The sequence below is a fragment of the Coccinella septempunctata genome, chromosome X (genome assembly GCF_907165205.1).
Source record: "Coccinella septempunctata chromosome X, icCocSept1.1, whole genome shotgun sequence".
NCBI classification, from domain to species: domain Eukaryota; kingdom Metazoa; phylum Arthropoda; class Insecta; order Coleoptera; family Coccinellidae; genus Coccinella; species Coccinella septempunctata.
The window spans coordinates 18,146,424-18,159,631 of record NC_058198.1 but is presented as its reverse complement, the minus strand read 5'-3'; the positions used below and the strand labels follow the sequence as shown (position 1 = coordinate 18,159,631).

At 37.5% G+C, this 13,208-nt stretch overlaps 2 protein-coding genes across 3 annotated transcripts; one reads left to right on the top strand and one right to left on the bottom strand.

The window, feature by feature from the left end:
* Positions 1 to 3,593: 3,593 nt before the first annotated feature.
* On the bottom strand, positions 3,594 to 5,954 carry LOC123321665. Of its 2 annotated transcripts, none has more exons than XM_044909392.1 (2): positions 5,763 to 5,954; positions 3,594 to 3,697 (listed from the first exon to the last, which is right to left on the bottom strand). In XM_044909392.1, the coding sequence occupies exons 1-2, from the start codon at positions 5,922 to 5,924 to the stop codon at positions 3,689 to 3,691; spliced, it is 171 nt and encodes a 56-aa protein (XP_044765327.1). In that variant the 5' UTR covers positions 5,925 to 5,954; the 3' UTR covers positions 3,594 to 3,688. The 2 variants fall into 2 exon arrangements, 1 of the variants encoding a protein (XP_044765327.1); XR_006538905.1 differs by lacking the exon at positions 5,763 to 5,954 and adding an exon at positions 3,824 to 5,368.
* Positions 5,955 to 6,517: 563 nt separating this feature from the next.
* LOC123321736 lies at positions 6,518 to 8,249 on the top strand. The gene is made up of 2 exons (XM_044909472.1): positions 6,518 to 8,060; positions 8,187 to 8,249. The coding sequence occupies exon 1, from the start codon at positions 6,582 to 6,584 to the stop codon at positions 7,848 to 7,850; it is 1,269 nt and encodes a 422-aa protein (XP_044765407.1). The 5' UTR covers positions 6,518 to 6,581; the 3' UTR covers positions 7,851 to 8,060; positions 8,187 to 8,249.
* Positions 8,250 to 13,208: the final 4,959 nt, after the last annotated feature.

Below are 13,208 nucleotides of genomic sequence, written 5' to 3'. Positions count from 1 at the left end.
TGTTTTTCAACCTGTCCAAATTCCTGCGATATTTTACTTATAGTGTTCAATCCATTATTTATGATACCTAAAAAGAACATATAAAATATTTTGTTATTTTGTGATACTTGAGCCTAACACTAAAAATACCTAAAATTATAGAGTGTTTTATATAATTATGAGTTTATGAAACATATGAGAATTTAAATAATAATTGTCCAGAGTATTTTTCTTACAGAAAGAATATACTTTATTACTGTTTATTTTTTCAAACGTTTCTGATATTATGAAATGATAAAATATCAACAATTGAAAAGTATAAGTTATCGATACAGATAATGACTATCTGGATAAGCAAGTATTGAAGCGCATGAGTATTTCAATTCTTGAGTTTGTTTCAAATCTCGCTGCTCCAAACAATATTTCAAAATTAATAATTTCTAGAGAATTCTTTTTCATCATTTACATTCACGTTGTAGATGGTATACACGTTTTTCCTGAGGAAATAAAACTATAGAAAGAATGTCCCTGAATAGATTTAACGACTCTGATGTATATGCAGAAATCCATGTAGGTTCCTATATATAAGTACAGAATCGTTATTTTTTGTTTTCACCCTAATTATACGGAGCACTACTATCTACTTCATGAATTTCATTTTCAAGGTCTTAACCGGGAAACCGAAAAGTTTTGAGTATATAATAATAATAATAATATTGTCTGGCCTGCCTGGCAGCTATCTGGTAGATGGCCTGCCGGGTAGCCATCGTAACGACGTAGACGGTGCAGCCAGCCACGCCTGCTGTCCGCAGTCCCATTCCTTTTTCCTCTCTCTTTCACATCCTTTATAGGGGTGCTCTTTCTGCTCCGATTTCTCTACCCCTCACCCAAACCGAGAAAGGGGAGCACAAACCCATGAAAATGGTGATAACGAGAAGCCTCGGAAACAAGTCGCTGCCTGGGGATCGTCAGGGCATGTCTGGAGCCGGCGCTGGACATGACAGCATGCGGGACGTCGGTGGCGGGATGTTGAAGAAGCGGGCTCCTGCTGCAAAAGAAGCTACAGCTCCAAAGCAACAACAGAAACCAACGAGTCCAATTCAATTGCCGACTCGAACCGCTGAAGGTGCTGCGCAGGATGTTCAGCCAGTGCTCACCCAAGCGGGGTTAGTTAGAAAGCGCATGAAATGGACAACGTCCATGAATGAAACTATTGTGCGCATGTATAACTCCATCACGGGACTAGGGCAGAACACGAACAACTATAGGAAAAGGCTCCATGAGGAATTCTGCAACGCCTACCCAAGTCTCAATGTCACTGAACAACGAGTGGCAGACCAGTACCGCGTAATTCTGAGAAATCAACTAATACCAACGGCCCGAATCGACGCAATTAAACGAGAACTTCAGCGTCCACCTACAATAGAGAATAACACCAACACCTCTGATGAAATTCACATGCCTGGGCAACAACAGGCAGAACAAACTGATACTGAAAGTCCATCTTGCAACGCAAGTGAGCCTGAACACCAGGACGATAGGCAAGAGCTCCACCGACAAGTTGACTCTGACATGAGGAGATACTTTGCCGAACTGGAAGGAACAGATCCTCTTCATCGTGTAGCACCTCCACGACTCAATACATCCAAGAAACTGTCACTTATAATCGACATCTTGAATAAGGACGTTTTACCTGAATACCTACAGAACGGAAGTTCATTGGAATATCTGCATCTAGTTTTTCACTGTGCAGCGCTAACGACAGCGAAAACCATAGGGGCAAAAATTCACCGAACGAACAACGATGGTCCAAAATTACACAAATTACACGCGCCAGCATGGCAGAAACGTCTTCAACACAAAACAGAAAGGCTAAGAAGAGACATTGGACGACTGACGGAGTACTTGAACGGGAATCGAGGAAGAAAGGTTGTGAAAGCTGCCAAAGAGATTATGGATAGAAACAGGACACACACAGAACGAGAGACGGAGAATGCTACAGCTCACCATTGCCTCGACACTCTGAAGCAAAAATTAAGTCTGTATGCAGAACGCCTGAGGAGATATAAAAGCAATTATAGCCGGAAAAGAGACAATAATTCATTCGAAAAGTCGGAAGAATCTTTCTACCGGTCAATCACAGGGTCGGATGGAGAAAATGGAAAGTTACCACCAAAGGAAGCCATTGAACAATTCTGGACCGAACAATTATCAACGAAACCTCAGTTCAATGGAGATTACGGATGGATCGAAGAGGAAAAATCTGAAGCTATAAAATATGAGCCGATGCAGCATGACATGATCACAATTGAAGAAGTAAAATCATATCAGAGGACTGCACAACTGGAAAGCACCTGGGCCTGATGGATTACAGAACTTCTGGATCAAGAAACTTTGGATCATGCATGACAAATTGACCTCCGCAATAAATGATGTCATTGAAAATCCCGAAAGAATGCCAGTATTCCTTACACATGGCACAACATACCTGTTACCTATGTCACGTTCAAAATTTCCCGCGCTGCATATCGCACTCCTGGCGCCATCTATCCGGGCCCCATCGTTTGTTTTCTACATCGATTTTTCCGCGATCTGCCATCGATTTTGTCTCTGTGATCTGTCATCGATTTTTGGCTCTATGACAACTACGTTTTTTTGGTACGAAAGACACCATTTTGTGGAGCGATTCGAATGTTCTGGAATTTTTGGGAGTTTCTTGAAGAGAATTTTGTGTGCTATCTCGAAAGAGGATTATTTCTGCAAGAAAGTTTGCTGTATTTTGGAATCCAGTCGTCCTTCTGGTTGTCGATTGAATTTTGTCGGAGATTACCGATTTTGGCAGCACCCAAAAGAGTAGAGCATTTTGAGAGTCGAAGATCGTAAGTTGTTATTTCAATCATGTGTGTTTAGTTTTGTAGAATATAATGGATCACGCTTTCCCTTTTTAGAGACTCTTTTTCCACCGGGAAAACACCTGAAGAATTGAAATTTCTGAGCCCCTAAGATTACCTACCTTTTTACCTGCGTTCAACTGAACGAAACGAGGGGATTTAGCAGTGGATTGTCTTTATGTTTGCTGTAATTCAGAGAGAAAGAGTTGGGAGAATCTTCGAGCAACCCATACGCTGGACATCGTTGTGTAGAGCTTACTATAGAATTACATTTCCTGGTAACACTACGTGTTGGATGATAAGGTCAGATCTATTACCTTACTTTGTGAGACATCGCCACCAAATTTTATATAGAGCTCACACTACTAGCCGTAGAAGCATCAACGAGAGAACCCGAGTAGTTCTTGTTAAAGAGAAAGAGATATCTTATTATATTCCTTACTGTTACCATCTAATTTACGAATTATAGAATAGTGTAAAGCCTACGTAACGTTACTGCGGCCCACTGAACTGTTTGTTTCTGTCGATACGTTTAACTTGTCCGAACATTATGTGTAGACGAATATACAATATTTGAAAATCTATAATATATTATAATAGCTTCCCTTTCACATTGATAGAGGTAACAATCCCTTTATCAAGAGACAAACGAGAGATCAGTTTACGATTGTTTGGCGCCCTTTTCAACAACTTAAAAATATTATTAATAAATTCTTTCATCAGTGTGTATGGTATTTAAAGGATGGGTGGAAAAACACACTATATGATTTATATATTTATACTTCGGCGATCGATTTCGGTTTACAGTGGAACCATCATCAGGCCAGCTGAAATTATCATTGATTAGGAATGCAAATTCTGGTATTTTTTACATTTTAGAAGTATTAAAAGTGAGGTTAAGTAATAACAACAAAAGAAGGAATAAACAGAAGCGTGCAAGCAAGCGGACATACCGTTTAGTAATTCAGCTGAAGTAACAACATGAAAAATTCTTGTTCATAATTAAAAAGACAATTGATCCTTAATTCCAATTTGTTGGCGATATTTAATGTATTTTTTGGAGCAGGCATTCAGTCTAGAAACCAGAAAGATGTTTGAACGGAAACAGAGGTGCGAGATTACGGTAAGGAAAGAAGTGTCAAGGTTTGGCGGGTAAATTCAAATTAAATGCAGGGAGTTATCAGCTTAAAAATGTTCTTGGATGTTCGGAAATCTGATATGTCATTTAGGAGGTTCGAGTCATTCTTTTTTCTCAATATCTCGTATTGCTCTAACAGGGTTATTTTGTGGTAGTTTGTTTCTTTATGTAAAATCTCGAGGTTATCAAAATTGGTGCTGTGATCTTTTTCCTTTAGATGTTCTCCAAGAGCAGATATGGGTCTATTTTTTAAATGTTCGTTAAATCTCTTTTTCATATTTCGAGTTGTCATTCCTATGTAAAAGGATTCGCAGTCTCTGCAGGAGATTTTGTAGACACCACTCATTTCTTCTTTCTCTCTTCTCTTCTTACAGTTAATTAATAAATTTTCTAGGGTTGCATGTCTTCTGTAAGAAAGGGTGTAGTTATATTTCTTGAGAGTTGAAATTAATTTTGGATTTAAGTCTCTATAAAAGGGTATTGATATGAAACGATCGTTTGTTGATGTATGTGGGTATATCTTATCAATAATAATCTTTCTTTTAATGGAATTAAATATTGTATCCATGTATCTGTCAGAGTATTGATTATTTTCTCCGATCTGGTAAATGGTTTTTATTTCTTTTTTATAATTTTCTGTAGACATTGGAACGTTGAGGAGTCTCCTGAATAGAAATGAGAAGGCGGCTTTCTTTGCTGAAGGTGCGTGATATGAGTCGTGAGGAATTATTAAGTCAGTTTGAGTAGGTTTTCTGTAGATGTTATATGAGAAAATATTACCTTCTTCTAAGGATATTGTGAGGTCAAGAAAATTAATACAATTGGACACTGACTTTTCTAGAGAAAATTTGATTTTAAATTTTGAATTCATGAGGTCGAAGAATTCTGACAGCTCTTGTTCGGTGCCTGACCAGATAACAAAGATATCGTCTACGTATCTTCTCCAAAGGATAATTTTGTCACTATTTTGTAGTTGCATAATTTGTTTTTCTGCCTTGTCCACGTATGCGTCAGCTATGAGTCCACTGGATGGCAGGCCCATTGGTAGACCATCTTTCATCAGGTATATTGTGTTGTCGAAAATGAAAAAATTTTGTTCAGTAATCACTTCACATAGTTTACTTATGTTTTCTACGTCCGTATTATCTAGGTTTAAAACATCATCGGAGTTTATGTATTCCTCCAAGTATTCTTTAAGCACAATGAGGGATTCGTCTACGGGAATGTTGGTGTACAAATTTACGATGTCAAATGAAGCTATGATGTAATTTTTATCGGGATCTAATTCTGTCATCTCAATGTTCTTTATCAATTCAGAAGAGTTTTTAATTGAGAAAGTAGAACTGTATTTTAGTTTTTTAACATAGAGGCTGTTGACAAACCTGGAGATCTTGAGGCATGGTGAAGAAACAGCAGATATTATCGGTCTAATAGTTCTATCAGGTTTATGTAACTTGACCAGAGTGAATTGTCTCGCCAAATTTTTGTAGGGTTGGGATAGTATTTTTCAAAACATCGTTAACTCTGTTACAGTATTTCAAAAAAGGATTATTCCTACATTTAACTATTTCATTATCATCGAAAAACTTAAGGGTCTTTTCAACGTATAAATCTCTATTCAAAAGTACTAGACCTGCGTTTTTGTCTGCTTTAGTCATTATAAGGTTGTTTTCTGTAATTTTGTTTTGTAGTTTTTTAAGATTTTTATTTAAATGAACGTTTATTATGAGTTGTTTACGGTTGCACGCTCCCACCTCTCTGTCTTTGAAGGCTCTAAGGGTATCCGCTACTTCTTCCGCGATAGCATCAAAATGGGGGTTGTTTCTGACTTGAGTTTCGATATCAATTGCAGTCTTGAAAACGTCCAGAGACCGGGGTATTGGAGAAAATTTGTGTCCAAGGTTTAGGATCCGCATTTCATCTTCATCAAAGTTTATATCCGAGAGGTTAGTGAGCCTGCTGTGAAAGCTGTGAAGGTTCAAATCTGGTGTTGTGTTGTGTTTATTTTTCTCTGTTTGTGTCTTCACCAGAAGACACAACCTTAGACCCTTAGAGCCTTCAAAGACAGAGAGGTGGGAGCGTGCAACCGTAAACAACTCATAATAAACGTTCATTTAAATAAAAATCTTAAAAAACTACAAAACAAAATTACAGAAAACAACCTTATAATGACTAAAGCAGACAAAAACGCAGGTCTAGTACTTTTGAATAGAAATTTATACGTTGAAAAGACCCTTAAGTTTTTCGATGATAATGAAATAGTTAAATGTAGGAATAATCCTTTTTTGAAATACTGTAACAGAGTTAACGATGTTTTGAAAAATACTATCCCAACCCTACAAAAATTTGGCGAGACAATTCACTCTATGAAAGAAAAGAACCCTGCGGTACCTAAACTATATAGTCTGGTCAAGTTACATAAACCTGATAGAACTATTAGACCGATAATATCTGCTGTTTCTTCACCATGCCTCAAGATCTCCAGGTGTGTCAACAGCCTCTATGTTAAAAAACTAAAATACAGTTCTACTTTCTCAATTAAAAACTCTTCTGAATTGATAAAGAACATTGAGATGACAGAATTAGATCCCGATAAAAATTACATCATAGCTTCATTTGACATCGTAAATTTGTACACCAACATTCCCGTAGACGAATCCCTCATTGTGCTTAAAGAATACTTGGAGGAATACATAAACTCCGATGATGTTTTAAACCTAGATAATACGGACGTAGAAAACATAAGTAAACTATGTGAAGTGATTACTGAACAAAATTTTTTCATTTTCGACAACACAATATACCTGATGAAAGATGGTCTACCAATGGGCCTGCCATCCAGTGGACTCATAGCTGACGCATACGTGGACAAGGCAGAAAAACAAATTATGCAACTACAAAATAGTGACAAAATTATCCTTTGGAGAAGATACGTAGACGATATCTTTGTTATCTGGTCAGGCACCGAACAAGAGCTGTCAGAATTCTTCGACCTCATGAATTCAAAATTTAAAATCAAATTTTCTCTAGAAAAGTCAGTGTCCAATTGTATTAATTTTCTTGACCTCACAATATCCTTAGAAGAAGGTAATATTTTCTCATATAACATCTACAGAAAACCTACTCAAACTGACTTAATAATTCCTCACGACTCATATCACGCACCTTCAGCAAAGAAAGCCGCCTTCTCATTTCTATTCAGGAGACTCCTCAACGTTCCAATGTCTACAGAAAATTATAAAAAAGAAATAAAAACCATTTACCAGATCGGAGAAAATAATCAATACTCTGACAGATACATGGATACAATATTTAATTCCATCAAAAGAAAGATTATTATTGATAAGATATACCCACATACATCAACAAACGATCGTTTCATATCAATACCCTTTTATAGAGACTTAAATCCAAAATTAATTTCAACTCTCAAGAAATATAACTACACCCTTTCTTACAGAAGACATGCAACCCTAGAAAATTTATTAATTAACTGTAAGAAGAGAAGAGAGAAAGAAGAAATGAGTGGTGTCTACAAAATCTCCTGCAGAGACTGCGAATCCTTTTACATAGGAATGACAACTCGAAATATGAAAAAGAGATTTAACGAACATTTAAAAAATAGACCCATATCTGCTCTTGGAGAACATCTAAAGGAAAAAGATCACAGCACCAATTTTGATAACCTCGAGATTTTACATAAAGAAACAAACTACCACAAAATAACCCTGTTAGAGCAATACGAGATATTGAGAAAAAAGAATGACTCGAACCTCCTAAATGACATATCAGATTTCCGAACATCCAAGAACATTTTTAAGCTGATAACTCCCTGCATTTAATTTGAATTTACCCGCCAAACCTTGACACTTCTTTCCTTACCGTAATCTCGCACCTCTGTTTCCGTTCAAACATCTTTCTGGTTTCTAGACTGAATGCCTGCTCCAAAAAATACATTAAATATCGCCAACAAATTGGAATTAAGGATCAATTGTCTTTTTAATTATGAACAAGAATTTTTCATGTTGTTACTTCAGCTGAATTACTAAACGGTATGTCCGCTTGCTTGCACGCTTCTGTTTATTCCTTCTTTTGTTGTTATTACTTAACCTCACTTTTAATACTTCTAAAATGTAAAAAATACCAGAATTTGCATTCCTAATCAATGATAATTTCAGCTGGCCTGATGATGGTTCCACTGTAAACCGAAATCGATCGCCGAAGTATAAATATATAAATCATATAGTGTGTTTTTCCACCCATCCTTTAAATACCATACACACTGATGGAAGAATTTATTAATAATATTTTTAAGTTGTTGAAAAGGGCGCCAAACAATCGTAAACTGATCTCTCGTTTGTCTCTTGATAAAGGGATTGTTACCTCTATCAATGTGAAAGGGAAGCTATTATAATATATTATAGATTTTCAAATATTGTATATTCGTCTACACATAATGTTCGGACAAGTTAAACGTATCGACAGAAACAAACAGTTCAGTGGGCCGCAGTAACTTTACGTAGGCTTTACACTATTCTATAATTCGTAAATTAGATGGTAACAGTAAGGAATATAATAAGATATCTCTTTCTCTTTAACAAGAACTACTCGGGTTCTCTCGTTGATGCTTCTACGACTAGTAGTGTGAGCTCTATATAAAATTTGGTGGCGATGTCTCACAAAGTAAGGTAATAGATCTGACCTTATCATCCAACACGTAGTGTTACCAGGAAATGTAATTCTATAGTAAGCTCTACACAACGATGTCCAGCGTATGGGTTGCTCGAAGATTCTCCCAACTCTTTCTCTCTGAATTACAGCAAACATAAAGACAATCCACTGCTAAATCCCCTCGTTTCGTTCAGTTGAACGCAGGTAAAAAGGTAGGTAATCTTAGGGGCTCAGAAATTTCAATTCTTCAGGTGTTTTCCCGGTGGAAAAAGAGTCTCTAAAAAGGGAAAGCGTGATCCATTATATTCTACAAAACTAAACACACATGATTGAAATAACAACTTACGATCTTCGACTCTCAAAATGCTCTACTCTTTTGGGTGCTGCCAAAATCGGTAATCTCCGACAAAATTCAATCGACAACCAGAAGGACGACTGGATTCCAAAATACAGCAAACTTTCTTGCAGAAATAATCCTCTTTCGAGATAGCACACAAAATTCTCTTCAAGAAACTCCCAAAAATTCCAGAACATTCGAATCGCTCCACAAAATGGTGTCTTTCGTACCAAAAAAACGTAGTTGTCATAGAGCCAAAAATCGATGACAGATCACAGAGACAAAATCGATGGCAGATCGGGGAAAAATCGATGTAGAAAACAAACGATGGGGCACGGATAGATGGCGCCAGGAGTGCGATATGCAGCGCGGGAAATTTTGAACGTGACATAGGTAACAGGTATGTTGTGCCATGTGTAAGGAATACTGGCATTCTTTCGGGATTTTCAATGACATCATTTATTGCGGAGGTCAATTTGTCATGCATGATCCAAAGTTTCTTGATCCAGAAGTTCTGTAATCCATCAGGCCCAGGTGCTTTCCAGTTGTGCAGTCCTCTGATATGATTTTACTTCTTCAATTGTGATCATGTCATGCTGCATCGGCTCATATTTTATAGCTTCAGATTTTTCCTCTTCAATCCATCCGTAATCTCCATTGAACTGAGGTTTCGTTGATAATTGTTCGGTCCAGAATTGTTCAATGGCTTCCTTTGGTGGTAACTTTCCATTTTCTCCATCCGACCCTGTGATTGACCGGTAGAAAGATTCTTCCGACTTTTCGAATGAATTATTGTCTCTTTTCCGGCTATAATTGCTTTTATATCTCCTCAGGCGTTCTGCATACAGACTTAATTTTTGCTTCAGAGTGTCGAGGCAATGGTGAGCTGTAGCATTCTCCGTCTCTCGTTCTGTGTGTGTCCTGTTTCTATCCATGATCTCTTTGGCAGCTTTCACAACCTTTCTTCCTCGATTCCCGTTCAAGTACTCCGTCAGTCGTCCAATGTCTCTTCTTAGCCTTTCTGTTTTGTGTTGAAGACGTTTCTGCCATGCTGGCGCGTGTAATTTGTGTAATTTTGGACCATCGTTGTTCGTTCGGCGAATTTTTGCCCCTATGGTTTTCGCTGTCGTTAGCGCTGCACAGTGAAAAACTAGATGCAGATATTCCAATGAACTTCCGTTCTGTAGGTATTCAGGTAAAACGTCCTTATTCAAGATGTCGATTATAAGTGACAGTTTCTTGGATGTATTGAGTCGTGGAGGTGCTACACGATGAAGAGGATCTGTTCCTTCCAGTTCGGCAAAGTATCTCCTCATGTCAGAGTCAACTTGTCGGTGGAGCTCTTGCCTATCGTCCTGGTGTTCAGGCTCACTTGCGTTGCAAGATGGACTTTCAGTATCAGTTTGTTCTGCCTGTTGTTGCCCAGGCATGTGAATTTCATCAGAGGTGTTGGTGTTATTCTCTATTGTAGGTGGACGCTGAAGTTCTCGTTTAATTGCGTCGATTCGGGCCGTTGGTATTAGTTGATTTCTCAGAATTACGCGGTACTGGTCTGCCACTCGTTGTTCAGTGACATTGAGATTTGGGTAGGCGTTGCAGAATTCCTCATGGAGCCTTTTCCTATAGTTGTTCGTGTTCTGCCCTAGTCCCGTGATGGAGTTATACATTCGCACAATAGTTTCATTCATGGACGTTGTCCATTTCATGCGCTTTCTAACTAACCCCGCTTGGGTGAGCACTGGCTGAACATCCTGCGCAGCACCTTCAGCGGTTCGAGTCGGCAATTGAATTGGACTCGTTGGTTTGTGTTGTTGCTTTGGAGCTGTAGCTTCTTTTGCAGCAGGAGCCCGCTTCTTCAACATCCCGCCACCGACGTCCCGCATGCTGTCATGTCCAGCGCCGGCTCCAGACATGCCCTGACGATCCCCAGGCAGCGACTTGTTTCCGAGGCTTCTCGTTATCACCATTTTCATGGGTTTGTGCTCCCCTTTCTCGGTTTGGGTGAGGGGTAGAGAAATCGGAGCAGAAAGAGCACCCCTATAAAGGATGTGAAAGAGAGAGGAAAAAGGAATGGGACTGCAGACAGCAGGCGTGGCTGGCTGCACCGTCTACGTCGTTACGATGGCTACCCGGCAGGCCATCTACCAGATAGCTGCCAGGCAGGCCAGACATTATTATTATTATTATTATATACTCAAAACTTTTCGGTTTCCCGGTTAAGACCTTGAAAATGAAATTCATGAAGTAGATAGTAGTGCTCCGTATAATTAGGGTGAAAACAAAAAATAACGATTCTGTACTTATATATAGGAACCTACATGGATTTCTGCATATACATCAGAGTCGTTAAATCTATTCAGGGACATTCTTTCTATAGTTTTATTTCCTCAGGAAAAACGTGTATACCATCTACAACGTGAATGTAAATGATGAAAAAGAATTCTCTAGAAATTATTAATTTTGAAATATTGTTTGGAGCAGCGAGATTTGAAACAAACTCAAGAATTGAAATACTCATGCGCTTCAATACTTGCTTATCCAGATAGTCATTATCTGTATCGATAACTTATACTTTTCAATTGTTGATATTTTATCATTTCATAATATCAGAAACGTTTGAAAAAATAAACAGTAATAAAGTATATTCTTTCTGTAAGAAAAATACTCTGGACAATTATCATTTAAATTCTCATATGTTTCATAAACTCATAATTATATAAAACACTCTATAATTTTAGGTATTTTTAGTGTTAGGCTCAAGTATCACAAAATAACAAAATATTTTATATGTTCTTTTTAGGTATCATAAATAATGGATTGAACACAATAGGTAAAATATCGCAGGAATTTGGACAGGTTGAAAAACAATCTCTTATGAATTCGCCAACGTTTCGGAACTATTTTGTTCCTTTCTCAAGGCTCATCATACAACTAATAAAAGTAACACTTCAAAATTGGTCATAGGAAGTTAAGGATAAATCAACAAACATTCCGACGTGTGACAGTTAAATTGAACGAATGTAATACATTGATTCCATAGAAATTTTAAGTCACAGCAATCTAATATCGAATCAGACGACGGAACGGGCAATTGGGTGGTGGGGTGCTAGGGAGGGATGGTAGAGGGGCTATATAACAGCGGAGTAGATGTACAAAGTATTCAGTTGTGAATGTGCTTCGTGCTGCAAATATTGTGTTGTGGTTTACATTTTTTAACTTTGATACTATCGAATTTTATCGTTTCATACTTAAATATTTTTTTCATTGTGGAAGACGAGATGGACAGAAAGAAGATCTTGAGAATGGGATTGGAAAAATTGAAGTCTAAACAAATTGACTTGAGGAGAACAGTTCAAATCAGGAATTTTCTGAAGTCACATGTAGGAGAACGAAAAAGAGGAAAAGTTCCGCAGAAAAAATCCGACACTCACGCTGCAAGAAGAGAAGGTAATCAAGATGAACATAGCCAAAAAGTCGTGAAGAAAATAAATTCTGATGTTGGAGAAAAAAAGCAGTATGTGTCGAACGGAAATCTGAGAAAACGCTTGACGAGGTCTTTCATTCTGAAGGAGATTCTGAATATGACATCTATTAGAAGAAAAGAAGATCCTAATATCAAACTTTTCAATGTGAATGACTACATTGAGATTTTTAGGAAGAAGGAGAAACCTATAAAATGAAACTTTTGTAGGATTTGTAACTCCAGCCCGCGCTCTATATTCAAAATGAAATATTAACTTCGAAAAAAATTGAAAATTGTTAGATGTAGAGAAAAGACAACAGTACTGTTTTAAGTACTATGAGTAAAAGACTGAACGCTCCTTGACCTGCGATCAAGAAATAGAAAATTCATAATATTGGAGTGCAAGTCTGATATTTGAATTTACAGCATATTCTTAATGAAACATTAATTTTGAAAACAAATAAAAATTGATAGGGGATCATAAAAGTTAACAGTTAGTACTGTTTCAAGTACTATGCAAAAAAAAAACCACTGAACGCTGTTAGGTGTACTCAAAAGACAACGTTAGGTCCCGTTCCAAGTACGGTATAAAAAAAATTAAAACTTCAAAATATGACTGAGCTGTATCACTCAGCAATGAGAGGTTCATACCACAAAATTTAGATAAGGTCACGAAAATATTACGAAGGAACAACTATCCACTTCACTACATCAAGAGCATAATTAACG

Bases quoted from the DNA above. Each gene is read 5' to 3' on its own strand.
- LOC123321736 (XM_044909472.1), top strand. From the start codon at position 6,582: ATGACAGAATTAGATCCCGATAAAAATTACATCATAGCTTCATTTGAC.
- LOC123321665 (XM_044909392.1), bottom strand. From the start codon at position 5,924: ATGCGGATCCTAAACCTTGGACACAAATTTTCTCCAATACCCCGGTCT.